Genomic DNA, 26,679 nt, shown 5'->3' on the forward strand with positions numbered 1-26,679 from the left:
TTCCACCCCACTGTTCTTAGCTCTTTCCCTTTGGGTCCAAGTTAAACAAAGGTAGTTCTCCTTCCACATGACATCCCTTCAGATACTATCCCAGCTCTCCACCATGCCAAGTCTTCTCTTCTCCAGACTAAACATTCCCAGTTCTTTCACTGAGTCTTCATGTGGTATTCACCCTCCTGGCTGCCTTTTTCTGGACTTTTTCTCTCTCATCCTCCAATATGGCACCCAAAAGTGGACATCTGTTGAGGCTCTTTACCTTAAAGGAGCCTTCATCATTCTAGCATCCAGAGTCTTAGCTCCCTTTCATGCAGAATACACACACAAACACGCTGTTTAATTATATAGCAGCACATAGCAATTTGGGGTAAAACCTTCCTTTCAAAAACACCTTTTCTCTGGTCATGTTTATCTCTTTTAACTGGGAATCCAACTTGAGAATTCCACCTGCTAATTCTCACCAGTTTTCAGACCCAGGGATGAAAAGAAACAGTGGCTCCCAGAAGCCAAGTGTTAGTAGCAGAACTTGTAGGGATCACAAGCGTTATAAGACCATTTGACTCCTTGAATTCCCAACTCCCTTCTGGGATCCCCAGTGGCCTAGGACTGGAATGGGTTGGGTATCATAAAGTTACTTAGACAGAGCTTAGGAAGCTTGGAGACCACTAGGTCCAACCTTCAGGAAGTTAAAGCCTTAGAAAAATTCAGCAACTTTCCCAATGTCACACAAGCAGTAAGAAAACAGAGGCATAATTTGGACCCAGAACCTCTGATCCCAAAGGCAAATGCTTTTTTTCACTGTAACGTACTTTCCTTAGTTCTTTTTATTTGGTAATTTCTTCACAGCTAGTTCTCTTTCATCTCTGAGTTATTTTGGAGTTATTTAGGATATCTATTTGGTCTTTGGTTAGTTTGGGTATTTTATATTTTTGAAGATATTCCTCTAGGTCAGGTAGATGGCACCGTATTGCATAATGTGTTGTGTCTGGTGTTGGAAAAATATCTGAGTTCAAATATGGCCTCAGACTCTTACTAGCTGTGTGACTATGGGCACTTAACCTTGTTTATCTCAATTTCCTCATCTGTAAAATGATCTGGAGAGGGAATAGCAAACCACTCTACTATCTTCACCAAAAAACTCTTAGTGGAATCAGTCTGCCATGACTGAAAACATTAAACAACAATTTCTCTATTTCTTTTGTGTTCTCAGTTCTGTTATCATATGCATGTGTAAAATAGGCTCTCATTATTCTTTTTCACTTCTTCTGGTTTTATTATGATTTTACCTTGTTTGTCTGCTATTCTGTTGATTTGAATTTTCTGCTCTCTTCTCTTTAACCAGCTTGGCTAAAAGCTTATCAATTTTATTAGCCTTTTCAAAGAACAAACTTTTAATTTTATTCATCACTTTTTTGGTTTCCAGTCTACCTGTTTCTCCTCTAATTTTTAAAGTTTTCTTTTGTGTTTTGTTTGTTTGTCAATTTTATAATTTTTAGAAATTAAATTCTTATTTAGTTTAATATTTAATCATATTATACTTTAAATTAATTTCATTATTCCTTTCTTTTTCTATTTTGTTAGTGTATGTTTGAAGAGATATGATTTTTGTCATGAGGACTGCTTTAGCAGCATCCCAGAAATTTTCAGTATTATTTCAACATTATAATTTTATTAGTAATTGTTTTTATATTTTGTTCTTTGATCAACTTGTTATTTAGGATTCTTTGTTTAACTCTTGATTTGGGTCTGTGTCTTTTGTGCGTGTTCCCTGAGCTAATTACTCTTTTTATGGTCTCTATGGTTATGGTATATAGAGGATATATTTATTATGTGTAGCTTTTCACATTTGATTGCAATATCTCTGTGCCTTAATACATGGTCAATTTTTGTAAAAGTTCCATGTGGTGCTGAGGAAAAAAATGTATATTCTTTGGCAGTTGCATTTAGAAGAAGTCTCAAGTTTCTCCAGCAATTTGTACCATTTTATATTTTCCTTTTTGTTTATCTTTCTGTTAGAATTATTCAAAACTGAGAAAAGAACATAGTATTATTGTCTGTGTCTTTCTGAAGTTGTTAATTTTTCCTTTATGAATTTACATGCTAAAGTATATAAATTAAGGCTCAAATTAAGAGTTAAGGGAAAACCCTTAACTCTTCCCATTACACCATGTTGCCTTCTCAAAAATGTCTTGTGCCTCTCCATTTTTTCTCATGCTGTTGATTTTATTTGAAATTCCTTCCTCTTCCTTGCCCACTCACTCCTCCTTTTGAACTATTATCCACTCTTCAAAGTCCAGTTCAAATACTGCTGCCTCCATTAGCCATCCCTGATCCTCTCACCAGAAGTGATCTCTTCTTTCTCCAAATTTCCAAATCACTCAAAGCCCTTCTTCCACATGGTTTTTTGTGTCCAAACTGTCCTGCCAGTCACTCAGATTTTTAACCTTGGAATCATCCTTGGTTCTCTTCCTTTCCTCACTACCCCATTCATCATTCAATTCATTGTCAAGTCTCAGAATCTTGTGGGTTCTCCCTCTCATGTCTGCTCTCTTTTCTCCACTCATGGTCATTGTCCTACTGTAGCCCCCATCACCGCTCCATTGGATTCCCATCAAGCTCTCCTAGTTGGGCTCTTGCTTCTCCAATCCATCTAGGAGGAAATGGGGAGGGGAATAATGTGGAAAGTGTAGGTGATGTAAAAACCAAAGTTATCAAGAAAAATATATTTTAAAAAATGGGCTAGAGATATAACGCAAACATAAAACAATCCCTACCCACAAGAAGCTTCCACTCTACTGGGCAAGAAGTAATATTCAATATGTATATGAATAAATTCCACGGAGCAGCCAAAACTAGATTCTCAAGATATGTTGGACTATGGTACTCCCTTGCTCAAAATATTTCCAAGGCTTCCCATTGTCTCTATAAAAAAATACTAATTCTGTTCGTCCAAAGCGATTGCTGCCCACCTCTGCAGCCTTATCTCTTGATCCTATGCTTCAAATGCTCTCTGGTTCAGTCCAATAGAACTGCTGACTGCTCCTCACAATTGTCATTGTGATCTTCCTCCAGAAAAGCTGACCCTTCTAGCTACTAGGACTTTTTCAAACCAGCATGCAGCTACCTGGGTACATATTGTATTTTTCCCTCCAGCCTCTAGAGTAGAAGTTCCTTGATGGTGGAGAGGGTTTCATTATTATCTTAGGTCCCTAGTTTCTAGCATGGTGACTTGCATATTTCTTAAAAATATATTGTATTGATATAATTTTTTGTATCATTTCCATTAACCAATCTATTTCTTTCGCTTCTCCCATATAGCCATTCCTTATAATAAGCAATACAAAAAAGAAACAAAACATTCAGCAAAACTGAACAAAATATCTCCCCCCCACCCAAATTGCCATTTGTAGGTAGCATTCTTCACCCATGGTCCTTCACCTCTGTAGAGAAATAGGGAGAGATGTCTTCTTGTATTTTTTTCTTGGGGAACAGGCTAGATTATCATGATTTCTGACCATTCTGGTTTGATTTGCACAAAATTTTTAGAGTGGTAAGAACTTAAGATTTCATCACTGCAGGGAATTCTTTATGAGAAAACTCCCTTTCACCAAGGCTGGTACCCACCACACCACACAGCTGCTCAATAAATATCCCTCGAGTTGAATTGTATGAGGTTTGTCTCCCTACACAGCAAGCTCTCTGAGGGCAGGGGCTCCTTGCCCGGTGGTTAGCATAGCATCTTTCACTACTTGAAGACACACTGTAGCACTTAACAAAAGCTTATTGATTGCCTGGTTGACAGCAGTTTCTCAATAAATAAGATTTGAATGAAAATACAAATGAGTCAAAGAATTAAATGAATCAGGTCTACTGCTGATGGCACTGATCTACCACCCCATCCAGGGCATTCTGGGTAAAATAAATCCTGATTCATTCAGTTTGCTTCCTTTGAAACAGAGAGATAGCGAGAGACAGAGAGGGAGAGAAACAGACAGAGAGACACAGGAAGGGAGACAGAGAGACAGATATAGGGGAAAGAGAGATAGAAAAAGAGACAGAGAGATACAGGGAAGGAGACAGAGAGACAGCTATAGGGGACAGAGAGATAGAAAAAGAGACAGAGAGATACAGGGAAGGAGACAGAGAGACAGATATAGGGGACAGAGAGATAGAAAAAGAGACAGAGAGATATAGGGAAGGAGACAGAGAGACAGAGATAGGAAACAGAGAGATAGAAAAAAAGACAGAAACACACAGAGAGACAGTGAGAGAGAACAAATAGGAATTCATTTCAGACAATAAAAATTATATATCTGTATATATATAATATATCTATTTATTAGTATATACTTATATGAGATAAAGGAGGCTTAGGAAATTCTTCTTGTATTTTAGTTGAGACTTGAAGGAAGCCAGGAGGTGATGATGAGGAAGGTGAGAATTCCAGACCTCAGGAGTCAGTCAGTGAAAATGCCCAACGTTTTGAGATGGAAGGTCACAAATGAGGAATGGGGAGGAGGACAGGGTCATTGGATTGTAGAGTAGGAGACAGAAAGGTGTAACACATTTTGAGAGGTAGGAAGGGTCATCTTTGAACATCAGAGGATTGGATATTTGATCGTGGAGGTGAACAGGCGTCACTGAAGTTTGAACGGGGGAGGGAGGTGACATGTAGACAGGAACTCCAGGGAGACCACTTGGACAGTTGAGTGGGAAGGTGGGCTCTGGGAGAGTAAGGCCATTTGGATTGGGTGGGGCCATCCTTAGGGAGAAGCACTAAGGAGTGGGGTGGCCAGGAGGGAGCCAGGTCACCCTTCCCTGAAACAGAAGGAATGGAAGCCCAGAGAGACCGAGTTCAGGTGGACTAGAACCCGGGTCTCATGACAGTCAGCACTGGGACGCTTTGCCTGGAGCAGCCGGGATGTCAAGAGAAGCAAGGCTTGTGACCCAGCATGGAGGAGGCTTCTTTCACTGGCATCCGGTTAGTTAAGAATAACTTCATTTATTAGTTTAAGTGAGATCACCAGAGGGCTGGAAATTCACTGTCAGCCTAAATGCAAAGTATTGGAAAGGAAATGAAAAGGCCTGCTTTGTGGCAAAGTTTATTAATAACAATAATCTTTTTAAAAGAAGGCCCATGTGAACACTCCCAGGACTTGTTTGCCTTCCGCGCCTTTTACATAAGTTTATGAGACTTATATTTGCCTTTATTGGAATTCTAAGCTGTCATTTTTCCTTTATGGCCAAAGAGAAGGGGAGCTGAAATGACTGCAGAATACATCATCGGGGAACAGGCAGCTCCTGACGAGTGCCACAAACCAGAGAGAGGTGGAAGCCAAGCAAAATCTGGGTCTTGCGCATGCGGCAACAGCCCTGGCCTTGGAGGACCTCGGGTCGAGGTTGGGTGAGTCCCTTCGACTGTCGGGGACTCAGTTTCCTCATCCGTAAAATGGGAGGGTTCTGTCTGACTAGATGATCTGGAGCTCATGTCATAGAACTTTGAACTGGAAAGAACTTTCGGAGTTATCTAGTCCAACTCCTTCTTAAAGATGAGGAAACCAAGTCTCAGAGAAATGAATGAACTTGCTCACAGTCACACATCTAGGAATTAACACAGCTTGGATTCCATTAGCCTCCAAATCCAGGTCTTTTCCATTGCAACATTTATTTCCATTGATTTTATTTTAAAATATCAATATCAATAATAATCAATAATCAATAAAAGTGATGACAATGTAATATATAGACGGCATCAACAGGAAAAATCATATTATCTCAAGTAGAAACCATCAAAATGCTAAAATTGGAACCAACTGTCAACCTTCCTTTCACTATCATTCCATAAAAATACATAAAGTAGAATTTTTTGGGGGGCAATTCACACTTAAAAATAGTAATAGCTTTTATTTTTCATAATAAATACAAAGGGGCAATTAGTTGGTGCAGTGGATAGAGCACCAGCCCTGAAGTCAAGAGAATCTGAGTTCAAATCTGGCCTCAGACACTTAACACTTCCTAGCTATGTGACCCTGAGCAAGTCACTTAACCCCAATTACTTCAGAAAAAAACAAACAAACAAACAAAAAAACACAGGCAAAGATAGTTTTCACCATTCACCCTTGCAGAAATCGTGTTTCAAATTTTTCTCCCTCCTTCCCCAGTTGTCCCATCCCCTAGACAACAAGTAATCCAACACACATTAAACATTCCATCGTTTTTCACTATGATTTCATTCCAGGTCTAGAGATATATTTTGGATCATTATGGGATGCTGCCTACTCCAGTTCCCATCAACCACAGCAAAAGAATCCCTTAGGGCACCACAGACGAGCAGAACTGGAAGGGACTTTGGGGAACATTTCATCAAATATTCATCTGAAAGTACTGAATAGGAAGCCTTTGCTGAGCTCTCTCAAAATCTGCACCTTCCCTTGTGGGTTCTCTCCAGTTTATCTTGTAGGCATCCTGTTTGCATGTTGTTTCTCCCTTTGGATCCCTTCTGGTTCTGGCTTTGGGGTCTAAGAAGATCATGTTAATGCCTCCTCCAAAGAAACAATAATAATAAATAATATAGCTAATAATGGCTAACCTTTATGTGGAACTTCCTATGTGCCAGCCACTATACTCAGCGCTTTACAATGATTATCTTAATGGATCCCCACAACAATCCATGGGATAGGTGTTATTATTATTATCCCTGCCTTACAGTTAAAGAAACCGAAGCAAACAGGGTCGTGTGACTTTTCCAGGGTCATGCAGCTAATAAGATTCTGAGACCAGGAAGACCAGATGTTCCTGACCTCAGACCCAGCACTCTAGTCACTGCATCATCCATCTGTCCCTTCAAATACTTGGAGACAGTTATGTTCCCCCAAAGTTTTTGCTTCCCCAGGCTAAACATCCTCAGATTGTACATAAATGAATCATAACTTTTAAAAAATGTTAACTACAAATTTGTTATGTTACACATGAAATTTATTGGAAAGCTCTCCTTCCATTCACCCTCAAGGAAAAAAAAAATCCTACTCGATTGGGCAGCTGTTTCTTGTTAAAGTTATTAAATGGTCTCATTGAGGGAGGTAAGAAAGCAACAGAGACTTTCAAAGAAAGTCATTTTAGCATAACCCCCAGAATGAGCTGCCATTCATTTCATATTTGTATGTTTCGTACCTGTTAAAGACTATTTTCTATAAATATGACAAGATATTATATGTAGTAAGTGCTTAATAAATGCTCTTTCCTTTCTCTTCTTTCTCTTTTTTTCTCTCTCCTTTTCTTCCTATTTTCCTTCTTCTCTTTCTCTTTTTTCCTTCCTTCTCTCTTTCCCTCCTTCCTTCCCTCCCTCTTTCCTTCTTTCTTTCCTTCCTTCCCTCCTTCCTCCCTCCCTTCTTCTCTCCCTCCTTTCTTCCTTCCCTCCCTCCTTTTCTTTCCTTCCTTCCTTCCTTCCTTCCTTCCTTCCTTCCTTCCTTCCTTCCTTCTTTCCTTCCTTCCTTCCTTCCTTCCTTCCTTCCTTTCTTCCTTCCTTCCTTCCTTCCCCGCCTCCCTGTCTCTGTCTCTGTCTCTGTCTCTCTCTGTCTCTCTCTCTCTCACACCCCCCCTTTTTTTTCACTCACTTTCCATCAGCTTATTTAGGTTGGTTGCTGATATAACCAGAGATCACTCCCCCATCTCACCATTATAGCTAGTCCAAGGGGAAAGCCATTTTCCTGCATCTCCAAATAATCACTGACCCCAAATCTCAGTTCACGATAAAAGAAAATGAAATCTAAGACAGAATTCCACAGCAGGGGAGCTGATTAGAGAGAAGGTTATTGGGTTCTGTTTCCCCAACTCCCGGCCCTACTCTAATATGTCACTAAATTTTCTTGTGCTTTTCCTCCAAAGTCTGACTTGCATAATGACTCCAGGATCTAGGGCACCAACTCAGTACAGGCCCAAGTGCCAATGGGAGAATAGTTCCTGGCTGGCAAAGGTTACAGCCAGGCTGGCCACAGGAGCCGAGGCAGCCCTGGGTGAATCCAGGTCAGGTTAGCAGCTGGGACGGATCAAAGAGGGGGTAAAGGGGAGGCAACTCGGGCTCACCATTATACAGCACTAGATGGTCTGCTAAGCCCATCGGCGGAAGTAAGGCAAGTATTATCTCCCCCATTTTAAACATAGGGAGAGTGAAGTTCAGAAAAGTGGCCCCTGGTCACACAAGTAGCAATGCAGAAAGAATAATGATGTGGGAACAGACCCGTCTTCAAATTCCTGTGCCAATTATTACCACATACATGAACTGGGCCTCAGTTTCCTTATCTGTAAAATGTAAGCATTGGATCTCTGAGGTCCTTTAGGTCTAGATCTATGATCCTAAGGGCTGGAGCTGAGACTTGAGCCTGATGCTCTTTCCACCATCGCTCTCAGGAAGTAGGACGTGTCCCATCAGATCCTCTCCCAGCAGAGCAAGTTGGAACAAGGAGAGGTAAAGTGACTTAATCTATCTAGGGCTGGGCTGAAAAACGGGGGGAAACAAGCACGTATCAAACACCTATTAGGGCACCAGCCCTGAAGTCAGGAGGATCTGAGGTCAAATCTGGCCTCAGACACTGAACACTTCCTGGCTGTGTGACCCTGGGCAAGTCACTTAACTCCAATTGCCTTAGCAAAAAAAAAAAAAATATATATATATATATATCACCATATATATATATATATATATATATCACCAATATTTTACAGATGAGGAAAATCAATTCAGGAAGGTTAAGGGAGTTGCCCACAGACTGGACTTGAATCCAGGTTTCTCCTGACTATTACAGTCCAGGCAGTGTGATGTAGTGGAGAAAAGACTCTTTCTGTGGAATAATTCTTCTATTGAATAATAAAAAGACAATAAATACCTCTTCCATAGGATACTAAAGAGACTACTCTATTTCTATAGTTTGGATCAACCTGGATGCTTCACCATACTCTGGGATACGGACCTCACCACATCCACCTGGCTACAGATTGGATCATGTTCTTTCTTTGGGCATTTTTGACCTGCCACCCTGCTGCTGCGTCAGAACTACGAAGATGAGGACCCAGAGGGACTTTATCATTCATTCAGTTTCCTTTTGTTCACTCTGATCTCAGGATGATACTCTCTGGGCTCTGAATGAACAGTGCCAACCAAGTTGTAGACTCTCTGACGATTCACACATGAAAGGGACATGTAATGAGGGCCACATTGAGGACTTTCTCTCTAGAGGTAGTGCCCAGAATTCATGCTTCACACCCCAAAGTCAAATAGACTACAAGAGGTGACGCCTGAACCAGAGAAACTACAACTCCAGTCATAGTATTGCCTCATCCTGTACACTGTAGGCATTTAATAAATGTGTGTTTAATAAATTGAACAGAATTACAATGGGACCATCGCCTCTTGTGGTAAGCACATCATAAGTGCTTTATAAATACTTGTTGTTTAATTGCTTGATTCCACTCTCTGGCTCTCTGCTTTCTGGAGAATGAAAGGTTGGATCAAAAAATCTCCAAGATTCCTTCCACTTCTAAGTCTATGATCTTAAGTCACAAAGGCTCTCTCCACTCTCCTTCCTCTAGAGTCACTTAGGCAATGTTATCGTCTGCTCGAGGAGTTCTGGTCTTTGAATATATCTTAATGATACTTTAATCTACGCTTTCATCTCCAGGAGCAGCACTCATTAATGTTCTCCCTGCAGCTTAATATTAATTTCATTTACCATGACGAGAAAAGCAGGCAGGAGAATTGACAGTATTGATGATGGGGAGTCAACAGTTCCTAGTCAAGAAATCCAAGGATTCTGAGACTCTCAGTATTTCAGAGCTGGTCCTTCTACCTGTCAACCTCCACTTGTTTGATCGAGGTCACCTTATTTGGAACGGAAAAAGAAACATACTCAACATCTGTTGAGTGCAAACACCTGAGAGTTTCTGTCATTTAAAAAAATGGATGCACTGAATGCTGCTTGTAACGTGTAGGATATGTAAACCTTCATTGGGAGTTAATTAAATCTTCAGTTCCCATTACAGATTTAATTTGCTTCAGCCCAGCTGTCGGGTGTGAAGGTGCCGGCCTGTCAACAGCACCCATGTCAATCAGGTACCTTGGCCAAATGACAACCTTGCACATTATCCATGACGGAGGTGTCTGAGATGAGATATTGGTGGGAGTGAGGAGCTGGGTGTGGAGTCTGGGTCTGGACGAAGAGTGACCCGAGTGACCTTGAGATGCTCACTGAGTGCCCCTGATCTGGGCTGATTGATGGCTGAATAGGATACAAGCTGTTGCTAGGCTACCGGCTCACTGGAGAGAGACATCCTCATTCCTCTTCATCTCATTGATGTCACAGAAAGCCCTTGGCTCATTTTAGGCTCAAGACCAAATGCTGGGTTTGATTACTCACTCTTGCCCATGACTTAGCTGGCTGACCAAGGGCAAGTCGCCTCTGAGCTTATCTGTGAAATGGGTGTGAAAATAATTCAACCGCCTCATTTTATAGCTCACAAGATCACAGATGATAGATCCAGAACTGGGATGTACCTCTGAGGTCACCTCGTCCAATTCCCTTATTTTTCAGATAGGGAAACTGAGGTCCAGAAAGGACTGACTGAGCTAGTGATCACAATGTAGTAAATAAACAATATAGCCAATTTTTGCCTCCAAATAGTGTTATAACTGATACATATTACATATAATATATTAACTGATATAATAAAATATAGCATTTTAGTTTGCCAAGTGTGCTGATCATTGTAATCTTGAACATTCAAACTAACTTCAGTGTTCTAGATTGACACACAAAGTTTTAGTTTTCTGTTGTTTAAAGCAACTATTATTTCTGGTGCATTTTCACATGAACCTGTGTGCTGGTAAAGGAAGACTTACTTCTTATTCCCCACCTCATGACTATGTCCCTTTGTTTTTGTTTCCCCTCATACTACCATGCTGAAAAATCATCTTCCTTTCTTCTTGCTCAAGATACAAAAAAAAAAGCCTAGTTATGACCCTGTCAGCAATTGATTTTTTCCACTAAAAGGTAAGCCTTCCCTTTTGAGATACCATGTTCAACAAGTCAGAAAAATTTCCCAGCCCCACAAAAGTTTTTCTTTAAAATGCCCCCTTCTCTTTAAAGGATTGGGGGATCCTACTGGTGAGTGCCTAGCTTCAGCTAAGCCCCATGAGCCTATTTGTGTTTTTTCAGCAGCTTCAGCACTAACCTTCATCCTTGACACAAAGGGCATCATATTTGTTGCCAGGAATCAGCTCACTTTCAATTTTCACGTCCACAGCTTTCAGACTCTGCTGCTCCCCACTTATCTTGCCGCACACCGTTGTCCTAAAATAGAGGAACGAGACAAAGGAAAACTTCAAGTGGAACTGGAGAAAAGAGGAGCAATTACTAGTGCTTGTGGGTCGCAGTGGTCACCAAACATTAAACATCAGCACACCAGCTTTCAGTTGGGCAGAGATATCTGCCCATAAAATGCTTTGACTAAATGTACTGGAGTGGAAAAACCCATTCTGGGAGAAGAAAAAGAAAGACAGAAAAGATTAAGAAGACAATTCCTGAGCATCTTCTAGATTAATTCAAGGCTCAGAGAGTAACACATGTTGGGTTGTTGTTTTTTACACTGGCTTAAAATATGAAGGTGGAAAATTATTTCTGCATTTGCTAGAGAAGAATGCTACTTATACCACAGTCCCTCAAAGCCAATGGGTCTCAGATTATTAACTATAAAAATCTTTCCATCCTGATCCAGGCTCTTTTCCAGGACTGCTGGGATATGTCCTTCTTCATCTAAAAATCCAGAATTTGTTTTTAATAAGAAATCATGGGGGGAAGGAAAATGATGGAGTCTCCAGAAACTAAGTCCTAAAGAAAAGGGGTAGGAGAGAATTTAATCAACACCACCAAAAAATCAGGGTTCTTCTAACCACAAGATTGATGGAGAATGTGAAGAGGGAAAATTCGTATCAATTGAGAAATTAAGAATTGAGCTTGAGTTCTTCAAGGGGAAATGTGGGTCTGGGAAAAGGTACAAAGGGCAACTCAAGAGATGATTTGGAAATGTAAGCTGTGACTGTGTGACTCCTTCTGGTTTTTTAGTCAGAGTCATTCAAAAATTATTGAGTGTCTACTTTATACCGTTCTGGAATACCAAGGAATACTAAGAGAATTAACACAGTCCTACTCTTTTTTAAATTAAAGTTTCATTTTTAAAACATATGCATGGATAATTTTTTAACATTGACCCTTGCAAAATCTTGTGTTCTAATTTTTCTCCCTCTTGCCCCCAACCTCTTCCCTAGATGGCAAGTAATCCAACATATGTTAAACATGGTAAAATATATGTTAATTCCAATATATATACATATTTGTACAACTATCATGCTGCACACAAAAAAAATAAGGTCAAAAAGGGAAAAAAATGAGAAAGAAAACAAAATGCAAGTAAACAACAACAAAAAGAGCAAAAATGCTATGTTGTGATCCACACTCAGTTCCCACAGTTTTCTCTCTGGGTGCAGATGATTCTCTCCATCACAAGACCATTAGAATTGGACTGAATCATCTCATTGTGGAAGAGAGCCATGTTCTTGATCATCGTATAATCTTGCTATTACCAGATACAACAATCTCTTTGTTCTAATCACTTCACTCAGCATCAGATCATGTAAGTCTCTCTAGGCTTCTCTGAAATCCTCCTGCTGATCATTTCTTACAGAACAATAATATTCCATAACATTCATATGCCAACACTTATTCAGCCATTCTCCAACTGATGGGCATCCACTCAGTTTCCAGTTTCTGGCCACTACAAAAATGGCTGCCACACAGTCCTACTCTTGAGAAGCATTCTACCCAAGCAGAAATGCATTGTATAAGCATGCAGGCCTGAGAATCAACTAGCAATTCAGTGGAGTGTGATGTGATTGATCTAATCAGGGAAACTTCCACTGAAAGATTTTGATATAGATTAATATTAATATTATTAATATTAACAACGATCATATTGATACTTAAATAATATATATTATTATTAATAATTAATAACAATAATAATTAATCTTAATAATTAGATAGGGAATGATTGATAAACCAACTTGGCTAAAACAGAGGATACCCAAAGGGGATTAAGAAGAGGAATGGCAGGTTGTGCCCGTAAAAGGGAATTCAGAAATCATCTGGTCCAAACTCCTGATTTTATTCTCAAGAAAACTTGGGTCCAGGGAGGTTAAGTTACTCACTCAAGATGACAGTTATCAGAAGTGGGATTTGAACCTATGATTTTTGACTCTTAAGCCAAGTGCTCTCACCAAAGAGTCATACTACTTTAGGTCTTTATCCCATATGTAATAAGGCATTTGACATCATGATGATAGAATGAATCAACCTTGCAAGCAGGGAGATTTCACAGGAATATATTCAAACCATAGACTAAGCATTCAGAAGGAAGTCTGAAATGCATTCATTCAGAATTACATTCAGAAAGAAGGAGGAAATACTAGAGAACACTAAATATTTTGAAGGAAAAATTGCCTTGGATTGGGTTGATTGGGAAGCTAGCCACAAAACAATAGCAATGCTATTTACAATTGATTTTTCAGAGAGAAAAACTATTTCAGATCAAGGAAATTGTCCAAATACGATCTTACTTTGAGACAATACAATATTTCTTCAGTGTTATAATGCCATGGTATACTTTAATATTATAGAACCGAACTTGATGTTAGGAAAGTCTTTACTTGACCCTATTCAAAGGGATCCAGCAACTAGAGTAACAAAAATAATTTCTCCTTGAAGGTCTTGCTGAGACCCGGGCTCTGGATGTTTTCTCTCTTTCTCAGTGCATACAGGTAGGTGTATTTTAGGTAAGTAATCAGATGCTGATTTAGCTCCTGTTTAGGACCTTTGCCAAAGGCAACAGTGTCCACCGAAAAAAAGCTAGTCAAATTGCAATTCTAACACACCCATTAACATGGACTACATGGAATAATACCTTTCGTTGCTAATCGTCCAGCCTAAACCTGGGCCAAAACTCTGGGACTCACTCTGATTGCCAAAGTTACGTATCCTAACATGGGCAAGCTTCCAGAAGAGGGTGCCTGGAATTGTTCAGTCGTTTTTCAGTCATGTCCAACTCTCCGTGACCCCATTTAGGGTTTTCTTAGCAAAGATTCTTTGATTTGCCATTTCCTTCTTCAGCTTTTCTTTTTGCAGATGAGGAAACTGAGACAAAGAGGGAGAAATAATTTTCCCAGAATCCCACAGCTAATAAGTGTCTGAAGCCAAATTTAAGCTCAAGAAAATGTGTCTTCCTGACTTCAGACACACTCTGTGTACTATATCCCTAGGGTTTGGGTGAGGGAATATAAGGTATTTACCTGATTTTTCTATCAGATTCCATTTTATCTTGTGCATTTCACATCATACTCAGCATGTCAAATACACAATGAAGGAAGGATGTTTGAGGGTAATTGGCCAGCTATCAGTTTGTCCAATCTCCCTTTCTAGCCATCCTTCACACTTATTATGGAACCTCCTCACTTTTACTAGTCAGAACTGCTCTTCCCTTAAAAATAATAGTAGCTCACATTTATATAGGAAGCTCAGATTTGCATCTTTTATCTCAGTTTGGTTCTCACAACCATGTTGTGAGGACCTGCTATTATTATTCCCATTTTACAGATGAAGAAACTGAGTAATTAAGTGACTTGCCCATAGTCATACAGCTAGTAAGTATCTGAGGTCAGATTTGAACTCAGATTTTCCTGACTTAAAGTCTATCCTATCAACTAGTCTACTCTGATACCTTCATTTTATAGCTCAATCTGGACAGCTGGAAGAGTCAAATTTTCTTGACCCTTGTCAATGTACTCATTGTTTGAATCTCTACTTAGCCATCATCACAACTTCAATCTACATTATATTTACTTCTGTAAATTTATATATATATATATAATATTAAGTTAATATAATAATATATATAAATATAATATTTACTTCTGTTTCTCCCTCTCATTGCTAACCCCACACCCATTCCCACCATGAAAAAGTAAGTTCCCTGAGAACAGACATTATATCAATTCATATTTTAACAATCTGCAGTACCAAACATTAATAAATAATAAATATTTATAGAATTGAACTTAATTGGCTTATTTAGATGGCTATGATAAGATGTCCTCTAGCTTTTCCAAAATGCTAAAGACATTTTGGTTATTACTTTTTTTAATCTATTGTCAGCTTAATGAATCCTTTATGTCAGTTGACAAACAATTGTGATAAAGTCATTATGTTCTAAATAATGTTCTAAGCACTGGGAATACAATCTTCAACTCTACTCAAATAAGCTCCCCAATCTTCATTGCTCTTACGGTTCCCTGTGTTTCATAAATTCTAGGTCTGACATTCTTAGTCAGTTAATTAGTAAGTGTTTATTGAGTTACAATAAACATTTAGTTTATTCTCAAACTAAAAAGTAAATCTGGAAAAAAGCTATTGCTTACCTATCTCTAGAGATCACTTCATTCTGGACCTCATGGTATGATAAAACAATAAAAGAAACCTGGCATTGATGCATCCTTGTATGTTTTATGAAATGTGGACAAAATACATTATTTCATTGGCAGTTCACAACAACCCTGCAAAGGAAGTAATGCCGGGTATTATTATCTTCATCCTACAGATGAGGAAATTAAGGCTAAGATTGGTTAAATGGATATGACTCAAAACTAGATCTTATAACCCCTAAATTCAGGGTTCTTTCTTGTACCACACAGCCTAAATTTAAGTTAAATTCTATGGAGGAAAGACTTAAGCAACAAATAATGTACATCACCTAGACAACTTCATTCAATCAACATTTACTGAGGTACTACTGTGTTTAAAGCCATTAGTACTCTGGCAGATTACCCACAGCAAAAGAGATGAGACAAGCACAAAAATGGTGATGATACAATAGTTTGTGATCATTGGCCAGGAGAGAGGAGGTAACAGGGACCTCAGAGGTCATCTAGTATAACCTTCTCCTTTTATTGATGAGGATATTGAAACTCTGAAAAAAATGCAATTATGTTTAATGAAGGCCTGGATTTATTTATTTGTTTGTTTGTTTATCTGTTTATCTATTTGTTTGTTTGTTTATTGTTATTTTTAATCTTTTTTTAATTGAAATTTTTATTTTAAAAACATATGCCTGGATAATTCTTTTCAACATTGACCCTTGAAAATCTTGTGTTCCAATTTCCCCCCACCTTTCCCCTCCACCCTCTCCCCTAGATGACATGTAATCTAATATATATTAAACATGGTAAAAATATATGTTAAATCCAAAATAGGCATACATATTTATACAATTCTCTTGCTGCACAAGAAAAATCAGATCAAAAAGTAAAAAAAAAAAATGAAAAAGAAAATAAAATTCAAGCCCAGTACAACAAAAAGAGTGAAAATGCTATGTGGTAATCCACCCTCAGTTTCCACAGTCCTCTCTCTGGGTGTAGATGGCTCTTTTCCTCACAAGCCTGAACCACTGGATTTATTTCTAAACTGGATTAAGCAATTTGCTGAGTTTTGCCTAAGTGATCTGTCATGAAAGTGCTAAGTAGCATCACATAGATTTCAACCAAGGGCTCTTACTTCTAAGCAGTTTATGAATTTCCCAATATTTCTCTCCAAACAACTTTAAAATGAAATCTCAAATTAAATTTTGAAGTGGCAGATCATAAAAGAGGGGAAAGGACCCACATGTGCAAAGATGTCTGTAGCAACTCTTTTTTTTGGTGGCAAAGAATTGGAAATTGAGTGGATTCCCATCAGTTGGGAAATGGCTGAATATGTTATAGTATATGAATATGTTGGGATATTATTGTTCTATAAGAAATGATAAGCAGTTTGATTTCAGAAAAGCCAGGAAAGAGTTCATGAACTGATACTGAATGAAGTGAGCAGAACTAGCAGAACATTGTATACAGTAACAGCAAGATTGTGTGGTGATCAAATATAATAAACTTGGGTCTTCTCAGTAAATCAGTGATTCGAAGGAATTACAATAAACTTCAGATAGAAAATGCCATTCACATCCAGAGACAGAACTATGGATACAATGCATATCAAAGTACACTATTTCACCTTTTTTTCTTTTTTTGTCATGCTTTTTCCATTTTGTTCTGATTTTTTTCTCCCAACATGACTCATATGGAAATGTTAAAAAATGTTAAATGTTAAATGTTAAAATTGTTAAATGTTAAAAATGTTAAAATGTTAACAAAATGTTAAAAAATGTTAATGTTAAATGTTAAATGTTAAATGTTAAAATGTTAAAAAAAAAAAAAAAGAATGCATATATAACCTAAAAAATATGAAAAAAAATTTTGGAGTGACAAAGCCAAAATTTAGAGAGAGAAATTTTTCCAGCCTACAACTTAAAAGGTTTACAGGAAAAGTCTGGAACATTAAGGTGGGCCTAAGCCCAAAGTACAACAGGGGTAACAGCTATAGATCTTGGAAGCAGACAGTAGCATCAGCTGCTTTGGAAGTAGGAGTTTTAGGTGTAAAAGCTTTGGGAGCTTTCAGTCCAGAGATGTAGGGAGTTGGACAACAGATCAGAAAGAAAATACAGGGGACTCTTTTCTGGCACTTGATGTAACTGGCACTGAAGGGTAACTATATAAGTAGTTCTGGATCATAAGTCTAGAATAGGAAGGAGGGTTTCTCATTAGTCACAAGGGAGAAAAGTCCTGGTCACAGTTCCAAGACCAAGGGGAGTTCTAGTACTTGCAGCTATAGGGGAAACAGGGATTTTTCCTTGGTAAAGATCAGAGTACAGATCATGATAGAAGGATTATACCTCTGCCAGGATTATCTCACTTTGGAAATACTAAAAACCTGTAAAACTAATTTTAAATAATGTTCAAATTCAAGAAAAAAGCTGAAAACATGGTCAAATAAAAAAAGAATTTGACCCTAAAAAGCTGCTGTGGTAGCAGGGAAGACCAAGACATAAAAATAGAAGACAACAGTGTGAAAACAGCTACAAGCAAAGCCTCAAAGAAAAATGTTAATTGAATCCAGGCCCAACTAGAATTTTTAAAGAGTTGAAGGAAACAATAAGCTCAAAGATTCATAAAATTATAAAATTTATAAAACACTTTGATCCAGACTCTACTAAGATTATACTCCAAAAAGAACAAAGAAAAAAAAAGATGTATATGTACAAAAATATTGATAGCAACTCTTTTTGTGGTACCAAAGAAGTGGAAATAAAAGGGATACTCATCAACTGGGGAATGCTACAAGTTGTGGCATATGATTGTGATGGAATACTATTGTGTTATAAGAAATAATGCAGAGCTGCTTTCAGTTAAAAAAAATGAGAAGATCTACATGAATTGATGCAAAGTTAAGTGAGAAAAATCAGTAGGTCATTGTGCAGAATAAAAGTAATATTGTAATGATGATCAACTTTGAAAGACTTGTTTATTCTAATCCATACAATGACCCAAGGCAATTGTAAAGGACTAATGATGAAAAAATGCTATCTACCTTATAGAGAGAAATGATAAACTTTGAGTGCAAACTGAAGCATATTTTCCTCACCTTACTTTTTAAAAATATGGTTAATATAAAATGTTTTTCATGATTTTGCTTATGTAATTGATATATTGTTTGCCTTCTCAGTGGATTGAGGAAAGCTGGGAGGGAGGTACAAAATCTGGAACTAAAATTTTAAAAAGAAAAGAAAACTTAAAATAAATAATTGTAAAAGAAAAAGAAAACATAGCATAGGAACAAGCACAAGTATTAGGAGATTTCCTTGTAAAATGTTTGATGAAAAGAAATACCATATATAAAGTATTTTGCAAACCTTAGAGTACTATATTAGACATTATTATGTAAGCATATATGCTACATCACATGAATCACCTGCCTATTAACTTTATCATTAAAATAATGTTTGATAGGAAAAAATACACAATAAAAAAAAATAACATTCTAAGCAACCATCTCATGGCAGATTTAAAAACATCAAACTTGCCAGAATAATTTTTGCCAGGCTTTCCCAGGCTTACCAAAATCTGAATTAAGATGTAAATTATGCAATGATGATAATTAGTAAAATAGCTGTTTCAAGCAGAATTGGATTGCAAGCAGCAGCACTGGGTTGTTTCTACCAATTCAACTATGTCATATCACTGGGCTGTTCATTTTTTCAGCTGAAAAAACACAATTTTGCTGGAGCACCCTGTTAATCCTTGCTACTGGGGTGATTGAGGCTTGTGAATCACTAGGGCCTGGGAGTTCTGAGATACAGTGGGCCAAGTTTATCAAGTGCCTTTACTAAATTCAAAACCAATATGGTTACCTCTCAAAAGTGTGTGTGTGTGTGTGTGTGTGTGTGTGTGTGTGTGTGTGTGTGGCCATCAAGCCACCCAAGGAGGGACCAACCAAGCCAGTTCAAAAATGGGGCAGGTTGAAAGTTTTTGTGTTGATGAGAATCAGAATAGGACCATGAGTGCTTCTTATGCTTCTAGGCCCAGCACAATAGAGAGATCCAGTCTTTAAAAAAAGAAAGGAGAGAGGGGGAGGAAAAAAGGAATAGAAAAGAAGGAGAAAGAGAAGGAAGGAGGAGGCAGAAAAGAAGAAGCAGAAAAAGAAAAAGTAGAAGAGGAAGAACAACAAGAAAGTAGAAGAAGAAAAAATGAAAGAGAGGGAGGTAGAAGGAGAGAGGATGGAGAAAGGGAAAAAACTTTGGTTTTACACACACACACACACACACACACACACACACACATCTCTGGGGAGGCATGTGCTACTGGGGATAGATATAGGCTGTGTTCTAATTAAATTTTTATTAAGATGAATAGCTCAGATTTGTAGAGGACTGGGACTTATTATCTCTTCCATTAAAATATAAGTTCTCTTGAGGGCAGGGACTATTTTATTTTCATCTTTTTATCCTCAGCACCTAGCATAGTGTTTACCACACTGAAAGTCCTTGCTTAGTAAATGCTTACTTGATTGCTGGGTATATTTAGGGTTATTTCCTATTTTAGAAGTTCCTTGGGGGCAAGAAGGATGGTTTATTTGTCTTTGTATAGTCTTTCCCAACTACTTGCCTTATTCCTTGCAGGAATTGAGTGAAAGAATAAGTTAATAAGTGTCATTTCACTTTTGCAAGTTAGACAGGAGTTGCTCCCATATGCCAGAAGGTGAAGATGAGATATAAGGAGATCAAATAATTTACCTAAAATTGTATCTTATATGGAGCAAACATAGAATTTAGAGTTTAGAGATGATTAGATTGACCTTTCTACATTTTCAGGAGGTGCAAAAGCCTCCTGGGTTACTCATGCTTTATGGTCCCGAGTTTAAGCTACAAGATTGGCGAGTCCAATATAAATTAAGGGTGTCTTCTCCAAAGGTGTCTCTTTTGAGAGAGAGTTGGGGTCTAATGGAGAGTTGGGGTCCTTTGAAATTAAGGGGCTTGGTTGGGACTTCCGGTTAAGATGGCGGAGAGGAGGCTCACAGTTGCATAAGCTCTGCGCTTTCTCTCACTATCCACTTCATTACAAGCCTCTGAATCAATGCTTGACTGAAAAAAACCCACAAATAGTTACCAAGAGAAGCCATCCTTGAGATCCGCCAAGAAAGGTCTGTCTTTACTGGAGGGCTGGGGCGGTTTTAGATCGGGCACAGGCTGAGGGCAGCGGCAGTGAGAGCACGGGAGCAGACTGGAGAGGGGGTGGAGAGTGATCGTAGCCGTTTCTGCGGGGAGAGCTTCGCTACAGGTTTGGATAATTTCCTCCGGCAGCAAGTCAACAGCCCAGCAGAAAAGCTAAAAACACCGGGGCTGAAGAATACAACCGCAAACAGCTGAAGTCTCTCAGGACCTGGCCCCCCCCCCCCCCTTTCCCCCCCTCAGTGACTCAGCACGCTCTGGGATCTCAGAGCGCAGGCGCAGCACAGTCCTGCTAGTGCCTCACTGCTGCCACCTGCAGTCTGTAGAGGAAGCTCGATAACACACCCAGCCCCTCCCCCAAAGAAAGACTCCAGTTTTTTTCTGTTTTTCTTTGGTAGTTTATCTCTGATTAATAGACAGAATGAGCAAGAAGCTGAAGAGGACTTTAACCCTTGACAGCTTCTATACAGATAGAGAGCAGACTCTAAATCCTGAGGAGACTAAAAACAGGCAGTCCCCAGGTGATTCCCCAAAGGAGGAGATCGGCTGTTCCTCAGCACAGATGAACCTCATAGAAGTGATTAAAAAGGCTCTCACAAGGGAGCTAGAAGAAAAATGGGAAAAGAGTCTGGAGAAAGTTAAAGAGAGAGTGGATAAAGAAGTAAAATCCTTGAAAAATAGGATTAGTGAACTGGAAACAGAAAACAGCTCTCTAAAAAACAAAATTGGCGAAATGGAAAAAAATTCCACAGAACAAAAGAACTCAATTGGACAATTAGAGAAAGATTTTAAAAAAGTGAGTGAAGAGAATACTTCACTGAAAATCAGAATTGAACAAGTGGAATTGAATGACTCGAGGAGACAAGAAGAATCAGTCAAGCAAATCCAAAAAAATCAAACAATGGAGAAAAATGTGAAATACCTTCTGGGAAAGACAACAGACCTGGAAAACAGATCCAGGAGAGACAATCTGAGAATCATTGGACTCCCAGAAAAACATGATGAAAAAAAAAGCCTGGACACTGTCTTCCAGGAAATTATCAAAGAGAACTGCCCAGAAGTCATAGGAACAGAGGAAAAAATAAACATTGAAAGGATTCATCGATCACCCACTGAAAGGGATCCTAAAATCAAAACACCAAGGAATATAGTGGCCAAATGCCAGAACCCTCAGGTGAAAGAAAAAATATTGCAAGCGGCTAGAAAAACCCAATTCAAGTATCAAGGAGCCACAATAAGGATCACCCAGGATCTGGCAGCATCCACATTAAAAGATCGAAGGGCCTGGAATATGATATTCCGAAAAGCTAAGGAACTTGGTATGCAACCAAAAATAACTTACCCAGCGAGAATGAGCATCTTTTTCCAGGGAAGAAGATGGACATTCAACGAAGTAAGCGAATTTCATCTATTTCTGATGAAAAAACCAGAACTTAACAAAAAGTTTGATCTACAAATATAGAACTCAAGAGAAATCTAAAAAGGTAAAGATTAATCTTGGGAACTATATTTTGACTATATAGATGTATAAAGAATACATGTATACCTTGTTCTAGAAATTGATGTGGAAAGGACATTGTACCAGAAAAAGGGTAAAGTGGGGGTAGTACATCTCATGAAGAGGCATAGGAAACCTATTATATCTGAGAGAAAGAATGGAGGGGGATGAATATAGTGGGTATCTTACTGCCTTCAGAATTGGCTTTAAGTGAAAAATCTTAAGACATATTCAATCTATGGTGAAACTTCTCCCATCTCATTGAAAAGTGAGAAGGGAAAAGTGGAAAGGGAAGGAATAAGCTAAGGGGAAGGGAATACGGGAACTGGGAGGGAAAGGGGTAAGATAGGGGGAGGAACTCTAAGGAGGGGGGAGGGATACTAAAAAGGGAGGGCTGTGAGAAGCAAGGGGTGCTCACAAGCTTAATACTTGGAAGGGGGGGAAAGAGGAAAGAAGGGAGGAAAGCATAAACCGGGGTTAACAAGATGGCAAGTAATACAGAATTGGTCATTCTAACCATAAACGTGAACGGGGTAAACTCCCCCATAAAGAGAAAGCGGTTAGCAGAATGGATTAAAAGCCAGAATCCTACAATATGTTGTTTACAGGAAACACACCTGAAGCGGGGAGATACATGCAGGTTAAAGGTAAAAGGTTGGAGCAAAATCTACTATGCTTCAGGTGAAGTCAAAAAAGCAGGGGTAGCCATCCTGATCTCAGATCAAGCTAAAGCAAAAATTGACCTAATTAAAAGAGATAAGGAAGGACACTATATCTTGCTAAAGGGTAGCATGGATAATGAAGCACTATCTATATTAAACATATATGCACCAAGTGGGGTAGCATCTAAATTCTTAAAAGAGAAACTAAGAGAGCTGCAAGAAGAAATAGACAGTAAAACTATAATAGTGGGAGATCTTAACCTTGCACTCTCAGAATTAGATAAATCAAACCAGAAAATAAATAAGAAAGAAGTCAAAGAGGTAAACAGAATACTAGAAAAGCTAGATATGATAGATCTCTGGAGAAAATGTAATGGAGACAGAAAGGAATACACTTTCTTTTCAGCAGTTCATGGAACCTATACAAAAATTGACCATATATTAGGACATAAAAACCTCAAACTCAAATGTAGTAAGGCAGAAATAGTAAATGCATCCTTTTCAGACCACGATGCAATGAAAATTACATTCAACAAAAAAGCAGGGGGAAGTAGACCAAAAAATAATTGGAAACTAAATAATCTCATACTAAAGAATGATTGGGTAAAACAGCAAATCATAGACATAATTAATAACTTCACCCAAGAAAACGATAATAATGAGACATCATACCAAAATGTATGGGATGCAGCCAAAGCGGTAATAAGGGGAAATTTCATATCTCTAGAGGCCTATTTGTATAAAATAGAGAAAGAGAAGGTCAATGAATTGGGTTTGCAATTAAAAATGCTAGAAAAGGAACAAATTAAAAACCCCCAGTCAAACACTAAACTTGAAATTCTAAAAGTAAAAGGTGAGATCAATAAAATTGAAAGTAAAAAAACTATTGAATTGATTAATAAAACTAAGAGTTGGTTCTATGAAAAAACCAACAAAATAGACAAACCCTTAGTAAATCTGATTAAAAAAAGGAAAGAGGAAAATCAAATTGTTAGTCTTAAAAATGAAAAGGGAGAACTCGCCACTAACGAAGAGGAAATTAGAGCAATAATTAGGAGTTACTTTGCCCAACTTTATGCCAATAAATTCGACAACTTAAATGAAATAGAAAAATACCTCCAAAAATACAGCTTGCCCAAACTAACAGAGGAAGAAGTAAATATCCTAAACAGTCCCATCTCAGAAAAAGAAATAGAACAAACTATCAATCAACTCCCTAAGAAAAAATCCCCAGGACCAGATGGATTTACATGTGAATTCTACCAAACATTTAAAGAACAATTAACTCCAATGTTATATAAACTATTTGAAAAAATAGGGATTGAAGGAGTCCTACCAAACTCCTTTTATGACACAGATATGGTACTGATACCTAAACCAGGTAGGCTGAAAACAGAGAAAGAAAATTATAGACCAATCTCCCTAATGAATATTGATGCTAAAATCTTAAATAAAATATTAGCAAAAAGATTACAGAAAATTGTCACCAGGATAATACACTATGACCAAGTAGGATTTATACCAGGAATGCAGGGCTGGTTCAATATTAGGAAAACTATTAACATAATTGACTATATCAATAACCAAACAAACAAAAACCACATGATCATCTCAATAGATGCAGAAAAAGCATTTGATAAAATCCAACATCCATTCCTAATAAAAACACTTGAGAGCATAGGAATAAATGGACTTTTCCTTAAAATAGTCAGGAGCATATATTTAAAACCATCAGTAAGCATCATATGCAATGGGGAAAAACTGGAACCTTTCCCAGTAAGATCTGGAGTGAAGCAAGGTTGCCCACTATCACCATTATTATTTAATATCGTATTAGAAACACTAGCCTCGGCAATAAGAGTCGAGAAAGATATAAAAGGAATTAGAGTAGGCAATGAGGAAACCAAACTATCACTCTTTGCAGATGATATGATGGTATACCTAGAGAACCCCAGAGATTCTACCAAAAAGCTATTGGAAATAATTCATAATTTTAGCAAAGTAGCTGGCTACAAAATAAATCCCCATAAATCCTCAGCATTTTTATACATCACCAACAAAACCCAACAGCAAGAGATACAAAGAGAAATTCCATTCAGAATAACTGTTGATACCATAAAATATTTGGGAATCTATCTACCAAAGGAAAGTCAGGAATTATATGAGCAAAATTATAAAAAAGTCTCCACACAAATAAAGTCAGACTTAAATAATTGGAAAAATATTAAGTGCTCTTGGATCGGCCGAGCGAACATAATAAAGATGACAATACTCCCTAAACTAATCTATTTATTTAGTGCTATACCAATCAGACTTCCAAGAAAATATTTTATTGATCTAGAAAAAATAACAACAAAATTCATATGGAACAATAAAAAGTCAAGAATCTCAAGGGAATTAATGAAAAAAAAATCAAATGAAGGTGGCCTAGCTGTACCTGATCTAAAATTATATTATAAAGCAGCAGTCACCAAAACCATTTGGTATTGGCTAAGAAATAGATTAGTGGATCAGTGGAAAAGGCTAGGCTCACAAGACAGAATAGTCAACTATAGCAATCTAGTGTTTGACAAACCCAAAGCCCCTAACTTCTGGGAAAAGAATTCATTATTTGATAAAAACTGCTGGGATAATTGGAAATTAGTATGGCAGAAATTAGGCATGGACCCACACTTAACACCATATACCAAGATAAGATCAAAATGGGTCTATGACCTAGGCATAAAGAACGAGACTATAAATAAATTAGAGGAACATAGAATAGTTTATCTCTCAGACTTGTGGAGGAGAAAGAAATTTGTGACCAAAGATGAACTAGAGACCATTACTGATCACAGAATAGAAAATTTCGATTACATCAAATTAAAAAGCCTTTGTACAAATAAAACTAATGCAAACAAGATTAGAAGGGAAGCGACAAACTGGGAAAACATTTTCACAGTTAAAGGTTCTGATAAAGGCCTCATTTCCAAAATATATAGAGAACTGACTCAAATTTATAAGAAATCAAGCCATTCTCCAATTGATAAATGGTCAAAGGATATGAACAGACAATTTTCAGAGGATGAGATTGAAACTATTACCACTCATATGAAAGAGTGTTCCAAATCATTATTGATCAGAGAAATGCAAATTAAGACAACTCTGAGATACCACTACACACCTGTCAGATTGGCTAAGATGACAGGAAAAAATAATGATGAATGTTGGAGGGGATGCGGGAAAACTGGGACACTAATGCATTGTTGGTGGAGTTGTGAACGAATCCAACCATTCTGGAGAGCAATCTGGAATTATGCCCAAAAAATTATCAAAATGTGCATATCCTTTGATCCAGCAGTGTTTCTATTGGGCTTATATCCCAAAGAAATACTAAAGAAGGGAAAGGGACCTGTATGTGCCAAAATGTTTGTAGCAGCCCTGTTTGTAGTGGCTAGAAACTGGAAAATGAATGGATGCCCATCAATTGGAGAATGGCTGGGTAAATTGTGGTATATGAATGTTATGGAATATTATTGTTCTGTAAGAAATGACCAGCAGGATGAATACAGAGAGGCTTGGAGAGACCTACATGAACTGATGCTAAGTGAAATGAGCAGAACCAGGAGATCATTATACACTTCGACAACGATATTGTATGAGGACATATTTTGATGGAAGTGGATTTCTTTGACAAAGAGACCTGAGTTTCAATTGATAAATGACGGACAAAAGCAGCTACACCCAAAGAAAGAACACTGGGAAACGAATGTGAACTATCTGCATTTTTGTTTCTCTTCCCGGATTATTTATACCTTCTGAATCCAATTCTCCCTATGCAACAAGAGAACT

General features: G+C 38.0%; 1 protein-coding gene across 1 annotated transcript in view; it reads right to left on the reverse strand.

The window, feature by feature from the left end:
- The window catches only part of SUSD5 (sushi domain containing 5), a 105,062-nt gene that overhangs the window by 39,552 nt on the left and 38,831 nt on the right, over positions 1-26,679 (reverse strand). The window contains exon 3 of the mRNA XM_052001559.1: positions 11,221-11,339. Within this exon, the coding sequence (XP_051857519.1) occupies positions 11,221-11,339 (119 nt within the window). The remainder of the gene's footprint in view (positions 1-11,220; positions 11,340-26,679) is intronic.

The sequence above is a fragment of the Antechinus flavipes genome, chromosome 5, assembly GCF_016432865.1.
Source record: "Antechinus flavipes isolate AdamAnt ecotype Samford, QLD, Australia chromosome 5, AdamAnt_v2, whole genome shotgun sequence".
NCBI classification, from domain to species: Eukaryota; Metazoa; Chordata; class Mammalia; order Dasyuromorphia; family Dasyuridae; genus Antechinus; species Antechinus flavipes.